The sequence below is a fragment of the Antrostomus carolinensis genome, unplaced genomic scaffold, assembly GCF_000700745.2.
Source record: "Antrostomus carolinensis isolate BGI_N321 unplaced genomic scaffold, ASM70074v2 scaffold13949, whole genome shotgun sequence".
NCBI lineage: Eukaryota > Metazoa > Chordata > Aves > Caprimulgiformes > Caprimulgidae > Antrostomus > Antrostomus carolinensis.
The window spans coordinates 115,482-130,229 of NW_010339337.1; the positions used below are offsets into that span (position 1 = coordinate 115,482).

The window sequence follows — 14,748 nt, forward strand, 5'->3', positions numbered from 1 at the left end:
CAGCAGGAAATGAGGTGTGGGCAAAATGAGACTGAACAGCTGCAGATTTTTGTAAGGGGGAAGTACTACTTAGCAGATTCCTCATGTCAATTCAATGATTAGGAAATAAAACTAGGACAGGAGAGTGTAAATATGTTTCTAATACACTACTGACATTTCGGTTGGTTTTGTTAATAGCAAATAATTTTCCAATAGCAAGAGAGATTTACAAGTCCATTCATAAGTTTTAATAGTTGCATAGCATAGCAAACAGACTCAGAATACTGTACTTAATAAAATAACATATGATTATTTTTAATAGAAAAATTGTGAAACCTGTTAAATATTTTCTTAGACAGATTTGACAGTTTTCAGTCTAGTGATGTGATGTGCAAATTCCCTGATGCAAGATAACTTCTAAAACAGTTCTTTAATTTTCCTAGGGGAAGAAACCGTGATTGCTGTACCACATGGGAGTCGCAGTGTGAGAATTACCCTAAAAGGACCAGCACACCTTGGTATGACTGAGCTGTTTTATGTATTTTTTCATAGGCAGAAGATAAAAACAGAATCTTGTGTCTGAACTCATCCAGACTTTGGGAATATGGGTAAGATCATGACCTTGAATCCTCTTCCAGTCTTTAATATCCAGCATTGGAGACAGTCCTACATAACACTGGAAGTCCACTTAGTAGAAAGAAATAGTATACATACTTGTGGTTTCTAAATTTATTTAAATCAAATAATTCTTATAGAAGACATCTAAAATCCAATATACTCTTAAACTTCATGCAAACAATTATGTCAAAATTACATTTAAGGGCTTATGTATGGGATTGATGGCACTTGTATAACCCAGCACCAGATTTCTGTTGAAGAGCCTGAGACTGTATAAATAGTCCAGTTGAAATCACACTTGGTCAGTGAGCAGTGTTCAAGGAAAAGTAATCTAGGTAAAAATGAGGTAAGGTAAATAAAGTACATAAACTGCACAAGTCTTGTTTCTTTGTAATACTCTTGGTCATTACCTACAATCTATGAGAAACAGTTTGCTGTTCTGTTACATGTTTGTTTCCTAATGTTTTCTATAAGGTTGATGTTGGTATCTATGATAATTTCTTTACCTATAGGCTTACTTTACATAAAGAACTAATCATTTCAGTAAGTGGGACTGCCATATCAAGCAATGAAGTAAACCATTCATTTAACATTTTGAGCAATTTTTTTATTAGTAAGAGTAGAGAGACAGTCTGAATCATAGGAAAGAAAAATAACTTCTATTACTCGGAGGTGCGTAAATAGAAGACAGAAATAAATTTTATTTTAAAATCGCTCATCTATGTGTTTGCTTTGAAGAATATATTTTCATTTTCTTTCAAAGAAAAAATTGAATAAAACTTCTGCTTTAGAGCAGCTCCAGAGTGACAGTAACTTCTAGTTATAAAACTGGTATCAACAAAGCTGAACTTATCTTGAAATAAATAATATTCATGTAAAACTGTTGCAAGGGATGTATGAAGAAGTGATGCTGACCAGTTCAGGTCAGAACTCTTGGTCTTTCTTAAGTAGTTCTGCAGAAGGAAGTTGTTTCAGCTTCGTATGAGGAAAAAAGTACTAGATTCAGTGGCTCCTGGGGGATTTCTGGAAAGCTCCTGAGGAATGCAGCAGCAACTCGGTAACTAAGTACAGAGCGCTCCTGGCTTCCTACCCAGGGTGGTTCTGTAAAGAAGCTGTGGCTTGGCATTACCTTTGTCAGCTAGTTCTCTAGCTGGATGGGAATTGTGAAATGTTCCTTTAACCACTTCCCCTAGCACATCTGTTTGCAAATCTGTGAGGATTTAGACATTTGTTACCTAAAATTAAAATGACAGAGGTGAAAAACAAGTGAGAGCTGTGGTGGAGAGAGAGGTGGAAATTGCATGTGGCTTCATAGCCAGATCTTCAAGAACTAATGTTCTACGGGCTGTGCTTTGGGACAATTTGCTTGTCTGCCTTTCTGATGGTATGTAAGTTTGTGGGTGTTTGTTACTTAACAGAAAATATCAAGTGATCTTTAGTCTGCAACTTCATTGACTTCTGTGTGGGTGTGCTGGTATAATAAAGGCAGAATTTAAAAATTAATCACCTATAATTACGGGCTCCATTTGTCAGAGACATTCTTCTTGGCTTGTAAGGAGTTGAATTTAACTTCTACTTATTGTAGAACTTCATACTGCCTCCTGTTGCCAGTATATCTTTGCTCTTAAGTAAAGTCAGCAGCAAGAGCGAATGCTCGAAGAGCACTATGGAGTTTCTGGCACTTTTCCCTTTATCTTGTGTTCTTTTGTGCTTCATCCTGGGCTTTATGATCCGCTCTTGTTCCAGGGAAACACAGCTGCTGGATTAATCAAAAATGGAAATGTGGTTGGAGATGTAGTGCATAACAGATTTGAAACAAATAAATGCTCTGAACATTGCTTTACAATCAGCAGCTTAGTGTTTTAGGAAAGACTGCATTTCTTTGTAACTGGTAAGAATAAATATTTCCTTTTGTGTGTACAGACACTTTCAGACAGGCAACAGATTCATCGGAGAGCAGAGGTGTTACTTCGGGTTTTTTACAGATAGGTCCCTCTTGTACTTCTGTCTGCTTGGATTTTGTGAATGATTTGGTGGAAAATAACCACATAATTAGTACAAAAATGGTTATGAATAAAATGTTTCATTGTGTTGGTTTTATTTTTGATTTGGATGTATTGTGGCTTTTCTAGCAGTTGTTTTAAGAGCATTAGAATCAAAAGAAAGACTAAAATTTCCCTGAAATTAATCCTCCAGCAGAAGAAACAGGAAAACCAGAAGCTAATATTTTTACAAGTGGCTAATGCTAGATAACTGAGTTCATGAACTCAGGGAGGTTAAACTAAAAGGAACTGAAACTCAAACTCTTTTCCCCCCTTTTGTTAATTTCTTCTCTGCTTGCAGTGATTTGCATTACTTGACAGTATTTAGCTCGTACATCCATGCACTGCTTTGTCTTTGGACAGATGCTAGGAGGAAGACAATGTTGCTTGTATTTTGAAAAAGAACACATGTTTTATTTTGGGCCCCTGTATTGTGCTATCTACAAAAAAATCACATGGAAAAGAAAGAACTTTTGGGTAGCAACATGATTTACTCCTTCTTACACTGGGAGCAGGAGCTATTTCCTTGGGAATTCTTCCATGCATCTCTCTACACAGTGAGGTATCTGCAGTGGGTTCCCCATGCTGCACTGCTATACTCCTGCCTGCCACTAAGAGTATGGGAGGCTTTTGTGGTGAGTCTTCCATCCACAGCTGGGCAAGGAATTTCCAGGAGGAAAACCTTCTTGTTATGAAGGTAAGGTAAATAACACAAAGACAGACAGTTAAAGGTCTTTGGCACCAGTGATTATCTTGTTAGGTACAGAAACAGGTCAGCACTCAAGAGAATTCCTGTCCTTATGACTCTGCATGTCTGGAGTCCTAAAGACCCCTTAAGGAGATGTTTCCCTAATTTAGGATGGGGAAGCTTACTCCTGAAGTCAAACTTCCCACCTCTCCAGGATTACAGGACCCTGCAGAACAAAAAAATGTTTGGTGTTTTTTTTTTTTTTTCTAAACCTTGCTCATAAGCCAGTTGGTGAAACCTTTGGTTCCCAGTTACTGCTCTGAAATCAATAAAGTAGGGGGTTTTTAAGGGAACTGCTCCCTAGAGCATTCACTAGATGCTTGGTTTCAGTCTGTTTTAGAAGCCTGTGATGACAAGCACTAGATACTACTGAACAGGAATATATTGCATCAGAGGTTATCCATTGTGCTGTGGAATAGCTCTTCATCTCCCTGTGTGACACACTTCTAGGAAAATCTGAACAGATGTTCTAAGCTTCACTGACGTGACCTCCAGAGATACAGATCATCCCTTTATAGCTGGACCTTGCAAATAAACACATACTTTGGATTGAAGTCTAGTGTAGCTCTAACATACATTTATGTCAGCTCTCAGTGAGTTATCATGTTGTTGCTTTCTGAACAATATTCTTGGTTTGTGGTTAGAAAAACATAAAAAAATATTTTTTATTAAGAAAATGAGCATAAGCACTGTAAAGTAATGCAGCTCAGGTCACCAAATTAACATCTTTTTGCAACAGCCAGATGTCTTGCTTTTGCAATCCCAAACGCTAGTTTCAAAGAGATCCTGCACTCCTGAGGATCCTACTGACTTTATGTGGAGTTAAGGGTACTTGAGATTTGCTGATTTGACTCCTATTCAACAAAATGACAGAATAACAGGCACCATGCATTAATACTTACTGTTAAGCAGTGTGAATTTGGGGTCAAGGCTTGCAGAAGCTTAATCTAAGAATGCTGAGTTCCAGATATTAAAAAGGTTATTTTTAATGCAATCAGGAAAGAAAACTTCCATAAAAGTGGCAAACGAAAATATATAGTAGTCATCTAAATACTTGTTTATTCTGTGATTTGTTTATATCTATTTGTTCCTAATGGAAACATGTTGGACAATGGGGCACTTTGATTCCCAGAGATTTATTTTTTCTCTTTCACAAAGTACTTTTAATTCACCACTAGATTCATACCCTATGATCAACACAAAGTCATTTAATAGGAACGTATCCTTCCTTAAACTTCCTTCCAGCCATGTATGTGATCTTTGTTATCAGCATCAGGGAACTTAATGCTTAGAAACCTGGGATTATGTTGGTACCTTTTCAAGGAGCTTAATATCTTCTAGATTGTCTTTATTTTCTTTGTTGGGGATGTTCCAGAATATATTTATATTTTAAAAGATCTTAAGGAAGAAAACAGCAATGATTGACTGCAGCATTCAGAGTATGATTTCAGTGCAGGTAAAACCAGATGCTCTTAACCTAAATTATCTAGCCTGAATAAGGTAACTCTGTTTAAAGTACCAAAAAAGGCAAGGTTGTTGGAGAAAGAGAGTATTTATAGCTCATCAAAAGGTTCCTTTTAGCTAGCCTTGAGCTCATCTGAGATTCATGCCTTTCTCATGCAGTACTCTGATAGATTGTAACCAGACCAGTGTCTTTCATGTCATGCATCTTCCTGTGCCTATACGCTGTATTATGCAGAGCCCAAAATTCTACCTTCGTTATGAATATCTTCCTTTAGCTTTGTCCACTTATAGTTCAGTCAGTTTGCTGGAAGTGACTCAATCCTAAAATGTTTAATTTATCTTCTGGAAGTTGTGGGCTGTTAGTTTAATCTGTTTCCAAGGAGTGCAGAACAGCTCAAAACCAGTTTTCATCACCACCTGTTCTGAGAAAGGGACATCCCTTCGGCAGTGCTGCAGCTTCCCACCTCCTGGCTGTGCTTTTTGCTCTCATGGGAAATATTCAGAGTTAATGACCTCTGGGAAGGGTAGAGTGATACAGGTATTGAGGTGAATGTTTGGTGAGTTTGACACCACTCAGGCTTCTCTGGAGACTGCTGAAATTGCTAGGCTTTTGAGTTGCATGAAAGTATGAGTTATTTTTCTGTGTATTGATTCTATCTGTTTTGAATTTCTTTCAGCTTGTCCTGCTGAATCTGTTGCTTTATAACTATGCACAGCACTTGGTGTAGGAAAAACTGTCTCAGAAGTACTTCTGGTATGAGAGAACAGTGTGTTCGGGCAGATATTCCTGTGCTGACATGTCATGCAATTATGTATCAGCCTATAATCTGAAACAACTAATATCCTCACAGATATTCTGTGTGGTTTTTTAGTGCACATATATGGCTGTTACTTGCAAGGCAAAGTTGTGAACATTACTTTGACTTCTTTGAAAATAAAAAATACGCTGTTTAAATTTACTCATTCTATGTTTCTTCTTTAGTTATAGAGTCAAAGACACTACAAGGAGACAAGGGAGAACACAGTTTCAATGCTCCTGGAACATTTGCCATAGAAAATACAACTGTTGAATTTCAGAAGAGTACAGACAGGGAAATCATAAAGATCCAGGGACCTCTTGGAGCAGATTTCATTATCAAGGTGGGATGTGTGCATGTACAAATCTGCAAAGATATTGCAAGTATGTGCAACAGAGTAGGTGGCTGTCCATCAGGTTGTAGGAATTAAACAAAATCTTTTAGCTAGCAAATAAGAAATCCTAATTACAGTGCAGAGATAATTTATATTAAGTATATCCAAACAAATTAAAATGTTACGAAGTTAATGTCTTTGCTGTGGTGGAAAATAACACAAGATCCTTAATGGTAAAAATGTCCAGGACTTTTGTTTTAAATATTACTGAAAGGAGAACAGCGTGATCCAGTGCAGCGGTTTGGTGTTAATCCAATTGAAGACTGCCACCTACTGAATCTGAGCATTGCTTCCAGCAGTGCCCTGCAGTCTCCCTTAGACATTGCTAATCCAGCTACTGACCATTTGTAGTGCTTTTAAGTGTCTTTTCTACCCAGACCACGTACCCATGGCTTGCCTCATATCATGCAGATATTTCTGTCTAGAAACACATCAATATTTGACTGCCAAAGGAAGACTGTCATACAGTTTTCCATTGGAAATTAAAGATGTTTCAGTATTATCACACCACTTAGCTTTTTCTGTCATGTTGTAGAAATAGACTTTCAGTAGGTTTTGTTTTGTTGGTTTTTTTTTTTACATCTCCAGTGTCACACATGCAGTTGGACTTGCCTGAATATGAGCCAGTGTGCTTAGATCAATTATAGACTTCCCTCTCCAGCAAATTTAAAAAAATTTGTTAACAAAAGAGTTAAGACAAGAATACAGTTAGAAACTTTGCTAATCAAGGATAGATAATAAAATAGTTACATTAGTACCCCAAATAATTTGAAAAACAAAGCAACATACTAGTGTTTGACTATTGGAAACTTAAATTTGTTACTCGATAATTTCTAGAGGTTTTATGCCTGTTATCGTATAATTCTCTGCTATGATATATAAATTATGTTTTGAAATGATATGAACAGTAGAGTACAGTATGCACATGTGTTGTAATGGAAATTTCTTCAGACCAGGTACTCTGGATCAAAAGAGAGTGTGGTTCAGTTCTTTTTCTATCAACCCATCAGTCATCAGTGGAGACAGACAGACTTCTTCCCCTGCACAGTGACATGTGGAGGAGGTAAGTAATGTCAATTTTTCAGAAATGTTTACAGCTGAAGATTAAAAGTGGCTGATTTACAGCCTTCCTTCTGTGTTTTTATTGATTAAATGTTTTTATTTCTTTGCACACTGATGGTTCTACAGAAAAATAAATGACAGAGTAGCAGGTAAGTTGGTTAAGTTAATATGAGCATAGGTTTTTTTATGTTATGTTGCTGGAAGACATGCTCTTCCATAAGGAATGGTCGTTTGAGTAAGAACTTTGACTAAGAAATAAAGGTATGACATTCAAAGTGGAAAATTACAATTCATAAAGGATATTTTGGGAAAGTAAGCAAAGAAATAAAATGCTATTTTAAAATAAGGATAAATAAAAGATGAAGGAAGAAGGTGTTTCTGGCCACAGAACTCTCATATGGGGGAGAGTTTTTGAATACTTAGTTTAGAAATTTACACAGAAAGCAGAATAAGTAAATGGAATTTAAAGAACAGCTTCTATCAACACCTTTGGCTATCTGATCTTAGACACTTAGTCCTGATGGTAGTTAGAGCAGCAGGTAGGTTGCCACAGTGTGTACTCCTGGCTTAAACACTACAGCTTGTACAATGATTAGGCAAAGTGCAGTTCAGTGCTGCTGCTGCTCATCCAGCCCAGTGCACTGCTTGTCATGTCTGGTTTTGCAAAAAGCATGACCTCATAGTAGGAGGAGTGTTTGACATTGTACATAGCTATCTCAGTTCAGCTGGCTTTAACCAGGTCACCTGAAAAACAGACTGGGATACTAGTGATACTGGAGTAGTGGTTTTCTTGGAGACTACAAATATGGTTTAAATAGTTTCTTGGGACATGAGTAAAGAGTGAAAGATGTTTAAAGCACGAGCAGACTCCGAGGATCTTTTGATGTACCATCCGTTTTGGCACATGCACCTCATTTTAATCTGAAATGCAGACAATATGTGTGTATAATATGTAGTCCCACAGGAAACTACTGTGTGACTTATAAGATACTCGGCCTCACAAAGTGTGATTCTTGCTGGATCGGTGAGTGGCAATACAGATCCTCTGATGATTCCATCACACTGTGTTTATTAACCCACCTGACAAGGAAAGAAGTGTAAGGCATCACAGTTATTTTTGAGGACTGCATGTAAACACTGGATAACTCAAGGGACATATTTACCTTCAAATTTATCGGCTCAAATCCAGCCTTATTCAGCCTAGTGTTGTGGTTTGAAAATTATAGATACATGTCAATCTCTTTGAAATTAGCCAGGGTTTTCAATGCCCTGCTTTGCAGCTGCATGTCTATAATATGAAACTGGTAACTTTATCAACAGGGCTTGACACTCTTAATGGCAGTACTGAGAGAGGCCAGTAACTGAAGAAGCACAGAAACTAAGCTACTTGCTTACCCATTAAAGTAGTAGCATAAAGAATGGCACATTACTGAGGCATGCAGGGAAGTTGTGTTGCAGCTGCCTGGCTTTAACCTGTTATCTTTAAGTGGATTTAGTATCCAGATTGTCTGTTTGGCATCTTTTACTGGCAGTAAAAGAAAAAGTTCCTCACAACAGAAACTTGGAATGAGTGCACCACCATTCCTCACTTGGATGCTGCTTCTACATTTAGTTCTGTAATCTCCATGTGTGGGAAGGGGGAGTGTGATGGCCATCTCAGAAAGCAGAGTCAAGCTTGAATGAGCAAGAACGTTTAAAAACTGTATTTATCTTATTTGCAAGTGGCGTATCTTCTGGGTCCTTTCAGTGCTTACAAGAACTGGAACATACACACTTTGAGCACTGGAACTGCTTAGTTTTTCTTTATGGCTATCACTTGGATTCATGATGACACTGAATCAGCCAAGAGGCACACAAGTAAAGCCATTGATATATTAGACTTAGCATTTTCAGTAGACACTGGGACTTGTGCTGTTAGTTTATTGACTCTATTTGGATTTTAATTCTTGTGGTTTCAAACTTTTTTTCTTTGCACATACCAGAACATCCTTCTCCTCTCCTCCATTGAAGTCCAAGTCAGATCTTTTGAATGAGTCTTTTTTTCTTAGCCAAAAAGCAACCTAGTGGTTTATAAAACTCAGATCCCTTCTTGTAACCAGTTTCCACACAGATTTTTTTTTTTTTTTCTTCAAGTACCTTACTTCAACTTTTCATTTGTTGGCTCTTCAACTAGGAATGTTCTTGAAGCTGTTTCTTGGTTTAACTTAGCAATGTTTTTGGATCTCATCTTCAATTCCTCTGGCTTTCTGTTTTAAGTATTTATTTTTTTTAGCATACATGACTCTGTAATATGGCTTTCTAACATACATAGTAACTCCTACTTGAAGGAAGGCAGTTATAAATTATGGAATGTGTAGTAGAACCATATGACTTCGTAGGGCTGCCTCTGTGACAGCTGAGCTGCCCTAGTACATGTATTCCTGCATCACATAAGGATATGTATACTTTTATAGTTAGAATATTATTGGAATAATGTACCAGAGTCACATCTGGTGTTAAGATAGGTTAAGATAATTGTTATGCTGAATTGCCTTAAATTAAGATCTAGTCCTGCATGTTCCTGTGCAGTGTTTCCTTGTTTAAAAACAAACCAAAGAAGAATAATACAGGAAATTAATTCAATGGACAGTCCATTATTTGAGGGGGATAAGGCTACTTTAATTTATCTCCATTACCAAAATTTAATTTTGCTTCTTTATTAGGTTATCAGCTAAATTCAGCTGAATGTGTGGATATTCGTCTGAAGCGTGTTGTTCCTGACCACTATTGTCATTACTATCCAGAAAATAAGAAACCAAAACCCAAGCTTAAAGAATGCAACATGGATCCCTGCCCTTCTAGGTTGGTAGGACAAAAAAATTTAAGTGTGTGGTATAGTCAGTTACTAAGGAATAAGCAATTGCATTTACTTAATTTCAGTTCTTTTCATCTTTAAGGCTGCTTAATCTTGGTTGAGTATTGCACATGTTAAAGGCTGATGTCTGGCACCACTGCCAAGAGATTTGTGGCACTTCTTCAGTATTGCAGAGGAAACTTTGCTTTATACAGGAATATTGTAAATATATTGGTCAAGGGCTTAATTCTACTTTATGCCTTTTGCTGAGTGGTACAGCACTGGTACAAGGATTTTGCGAGGCTGTATGAGGAGGACAGGTTGTTTGCTTTTGGATTTATTGGTGCTGCTATTTGGGATTTCTCATTAGTCGCACAGTAGCTCCAGTTCTCAGTCACTATACAAGTTGTGCACATGGTTCAACTTGGTTTGTTCATCTGCCTACTGTAAAAGCTTCATTCATCATTTGTACTGTGTAGTTGACATTTAATTATTAAAGTTGGCGGGGGGAGGTGTTCATTTTTTCACACTAAGAATTAAAAAAATAATTTTTTTTAAAAAAATCATTCAAAGTAAACATACTTGTGTTACAAATACCACAGAATATTATTGCCAAATTATAAAGGCTATAGTATACATAAATTGTATTGAATTGCACTATAGTATTTCAAGCTAACTTTTGGATTGTCTGGTGAGGTTTCCTGGCTGTGGTAAAGAATCTTAAAATAACATCACAGTATCAAGTCCCAGAACCTCACATTAATATGCCAGCTGGCTGAGCTACAGTTATATGCAAGAAGAAAAGGAAACACTCTCAATGGAATTTCATTTCCTATAGCTAAACTGTCCATTTCCTTTCATTCCTGTTGAACATAATTGTTGATAGTGACCTCTAACAGTTATAGATGTGCAGACTTTCAAGTTTTTTATCCTGGAGAGTTGATCACTATATGGAGTGGTAAGACTTCAGTAATACTTAATGGCAATGGATGCTAAATGTTGCAAAGCTGGAATGGGAAAATTACGGAAGGAAAGGGCGTAATGATCTTTTTCCTTGCAAATGTAGCTTATATAGACAGAAAAAGGGAAGTACTACTACCATATTTCTTAGTATTGGAAGTCAGACTTTATGCCTGATCTCTGCTGTGCAGTTCATATAACAGCTCTAGAAGGGTCCTAAGCACCGTTCAGGATGTATGTGGGGTTAATCCTGTGATGTACTTATTTGTGTCACTCATGTTCCTCAGCAGTCTCTGTTAAGATATAAATATGTTACTATTTTCTTGTTAATAAGGTAGCACAGACCTAAAGAATCACTTATAATAAATTTCTCTGCCAAAGACTTTCTTATTTAATATTTTTTTGATGGTATGAAGTAGAGAAACTGTATGGTGAATGGATCTCTGTGCAGAAGAGGTAAGATTATACCAGTCATTGTTTGCCATGAGGGAAATGTGTAACAAATGTAAGACTCCCTCATTTCATGTTGGGAATTGCTTACTTTAAGCATGATCATGTAAAAGTATGTAGTTGATGTACAGTCTTGGGTATGAGAAATAATGATGCAATATTTATTTTCTTGACAGTGATGGATTTAAAGAAATCATGCCCTATGATCACTTCCAGCCACTTCCTCGGTATGTATAATCAGGATAGCACACATGTCAGCATTAACACAATTTTCACTGCAGATGGACTATTTGAATAGTAAAATCGTGGGACATCTGATTTAATTTTTTTTTTTTTCTGTACAGGAGAGCAAGTTTATAATAATCCTTGTGACTTATTTCAGTGTGCTCTGGGTGCATTATTTCATTGTGCTCTGGATGATTAGGTTAACAGTAAGAGGTTAATATGCTCTCTTTGAAAATATAAGTATGGAAGACTTCAGAATATCAATATGGAAGACTTTAGAAGACTTAGGAGTTGTCCCCCTAAGCCTTCTCCTGCTGTAGGGCAGAGAAGAGCATCTCCTTTAGAAAGCATGTATTCTTATCTTTACATTTTTTTTGTTTAAAAATGTGTGCATTGAATATATTCTTTTATAGAATAGGTCTTCCTATGTTACAGGACTCTAGAAATTCTTCTTCCCTTGAGAGGTCTCATTCTTCTGCTCTTCTTTAGACCTACAGTCTGTCTATTGACATGAAGGCTAACATGTCACTTTAAAGATGCTGAGTTGCCTGAATATCAATTGCTGTCAGAATGCAATTTGTTGCTGCTTTTATTTATTTATTATCTGAATCAACCACAAGAATATAAAACTCCTCTGGAAGACTTAGATGTTTTGTAAAGAGTGTTAGAATGAAAAAGCATTGAGCTATCTTTACTGTTGATGTAAAGAATTATAGTTGATGGAGTTAGATGCATATTTATCTGAGTTGAACCTCTGCTTTATTATGTCATGAAATGAATAATGTGTATTTTTCTAAAGAAGTAAAGATATGAAGTAATAAGAATGAAATCATAGACTTGCATGGCTCAGTGGAGCTACTGATTACAGCTGATATAAATGTCATAGTTTATTTCTGTAGCAATTTACGCTCGTTGTGGATCTGCTGTCCTGTGATGTACTTTGGCTTTCATACATAGACTGAGATTTTTTTTTTTTTCCGCTAGAGCTTTATGCTGTAAAATTCCATAATTACATTCTATGTCTATCCCCTTCAATTTCTTCTGCCAATTCCTTTGTACTTTAGATCTCCTCTGGAACTCAGCACAATTTATTTACATGAGTATTTCGTCTTCTGAACCACTCAGGGCTTGGAGACCAGTTGGAAGAGAAATTTTATCCCCCTTTCTGTGCTTTACTGTGCTCAGCATGTTTTCATGACGCTGTGGTGAGATAGATTATGTCTGCGATAAAGCTGTGGGCAGGTTCTCTTATGTCAAACACTGAGAACTACAGACAAAGGCCCACCTCGTTTCAACACCTCAGTGTGTTCTGTCAGAAAGTATCATAGTCTTCCTGGGTGATGCTCAGAAGTAAGAACTGTAAGATAGCAGATGGCCGAGCAGGGCTCAGAGTTGTTGCCAGCAGGAAGGAGAGAGAGGAAACAGGCTGTGATCCACTGGGAGGGTGCATAAAGAAACACAATGAAGATGTAAAATCACCTTTTCTTGCTGAGATTTCTGAAAGAAAACAGCAGCTGAAACAGCCAGTTTATTTACCTGCATCATGAGGTGAATCTGGTCCAGCAGATTCTGTGCAAGTCCTGCTTCAGTGTAGCAGGATCTATTTCCTCTGTGCTGTTGCCTGGCAGGTCACTGCAATGCATTAGCCGGTGCCAGTTCTGCCAGGGCTTCTTCCACCTTTTTGCTTTTTCTTTTCTTACCTGTATCCTACATGCTAACCCAAGACTGTTGCAAAGCAGGCAGAAAGCCAGAGTAGATATACTTGAGCAAAGCTGTACAGACTCCTTCACCTGGACCAGCAGTCACACATGACACCTCCTACATAACACGAGGGCCATGTGGAGGGCTGCTTTGCAGTCCTGTGGCGTTTACCTCGACTTTCCCATTCACACAAGGAAGTTGTGGGAAAGTCGTGGTGTGCACCGCAAGATCTTGAAAGAGTTCTCCTGTGGCTAGAGTTGTAAATGCCCCACTGAAATATTTTTACAGATGGAGAATTCTTTTGAAATAAATAGAAAAATTTCCCAGGATGAAAATTTTCTTTTAAAGCTTTTGGAATGCCTCCATTTATTTCAGACTTGTTGGACTGTTGAGGATCCCTTGACAGCTGTGGGTTCTGGAAAGTATCTCCTTGACTGCTTACCCAAGACCCCCCTTTTCCCCAGTAGCCATGGACCTCACTCCATCTTGAAAATGCTTATGGGAGTATGGGATCTGGAGTGTGTTCGAAACTGATGAGATAAAGAAAAACAACTATAAAACTTCATGCTATAAACACTTGAGAGGCTAGTATTACATATAGCACAGTGAGTTTTATATATATAAATCCATGAGCTGCTAATTCATTGAACAGTTAATTGCTCTTTAGTTCCTGAATTTTTTTAAAGAAAATGACTTAACACTGGCTGTTCATTTAAGTCAAGGAAAAGCGTAACTGTTGCTCTTCAAATGTATTTTGTACTTGTGATATGATAGCAGTATCTGGGCATATGGCTTCATTCTGAATGCTTTTGAGTATGTACTCTATGGTTAATGTTCCGTGGCTTGCTGTATGTTTCATACTCATTCTTCTGTTGAGCTTAAGCATGATTAATATGTTTTTGTAGGAAGTTTAATGAATTGCTTAAAATAGGAAGTGTCCTTGATTTACCTGCTGTAACATAAAAAGTGTGTAGTAATTACTTAAATTTACCTTTGATTTATAGGCCTTTGCTTCATCTACGCTGAGATTATGACTTCCTTTATGATATTTAAGTTACTCTTGGTGATTTTGGTGAGATATTGTAGTACTTGCTGAGTCCATTGTTCATAATGGATATAATTTTCCATGATCCATTCTGAGCCCTGTCAGTTGTAATAGGAATAAGTTTTAAACTAGCAAGACATTGATGAACTATAAGATGTGCTGCAGGACGCAATCATTTTCTAGGGCTTAGCTTTGATTGGGGTGAGTGGTGGCAAGAAAGCAAGAGGCAGGAGGTGAAGAGTGAGGAAAATTGCATGGGGGTCAGTGGAACCTGTAGACAAATGCTATGCTAGAAGCTTGTTATCTTTAGACATGACAGAAGCAGGACGTTATTGAAGTTAGATTTTGTTGAGAAGTGTAATGTACATGTCTTAAATGTACATTAATGCTAAGACCAAGAGGTCAGCGAAACAGCATTTGTAACCTAAAA

General features: G+C 37.3%; 1 protein-coding gene across 1 annotated transcript in view; it reads left to right on the top strand.

The window, feature by feature from the left end:
- Positions 1–14,748, top strand: part of ADAMTSL3 (ADAMTS like 3) — a 158,399-nt gene that overhangs the window by 114,352 nt on the left and 29,299 nt on the right. The window contains 5 exon segments of the mRNA XM_010175808.2: positions 423–497; positions 5,834–5,991; positions 6,994–7,105; positions 9,807–9,945; positions 11,524–11,574. Of these exon segments, the coding sequence (XP_010174110.1) occupies positions 423–497; positions 5,834–5,991; positions 6,994–7,105; positions 9,807–9,945; positions 11,524–11,574 (535 nt within the window).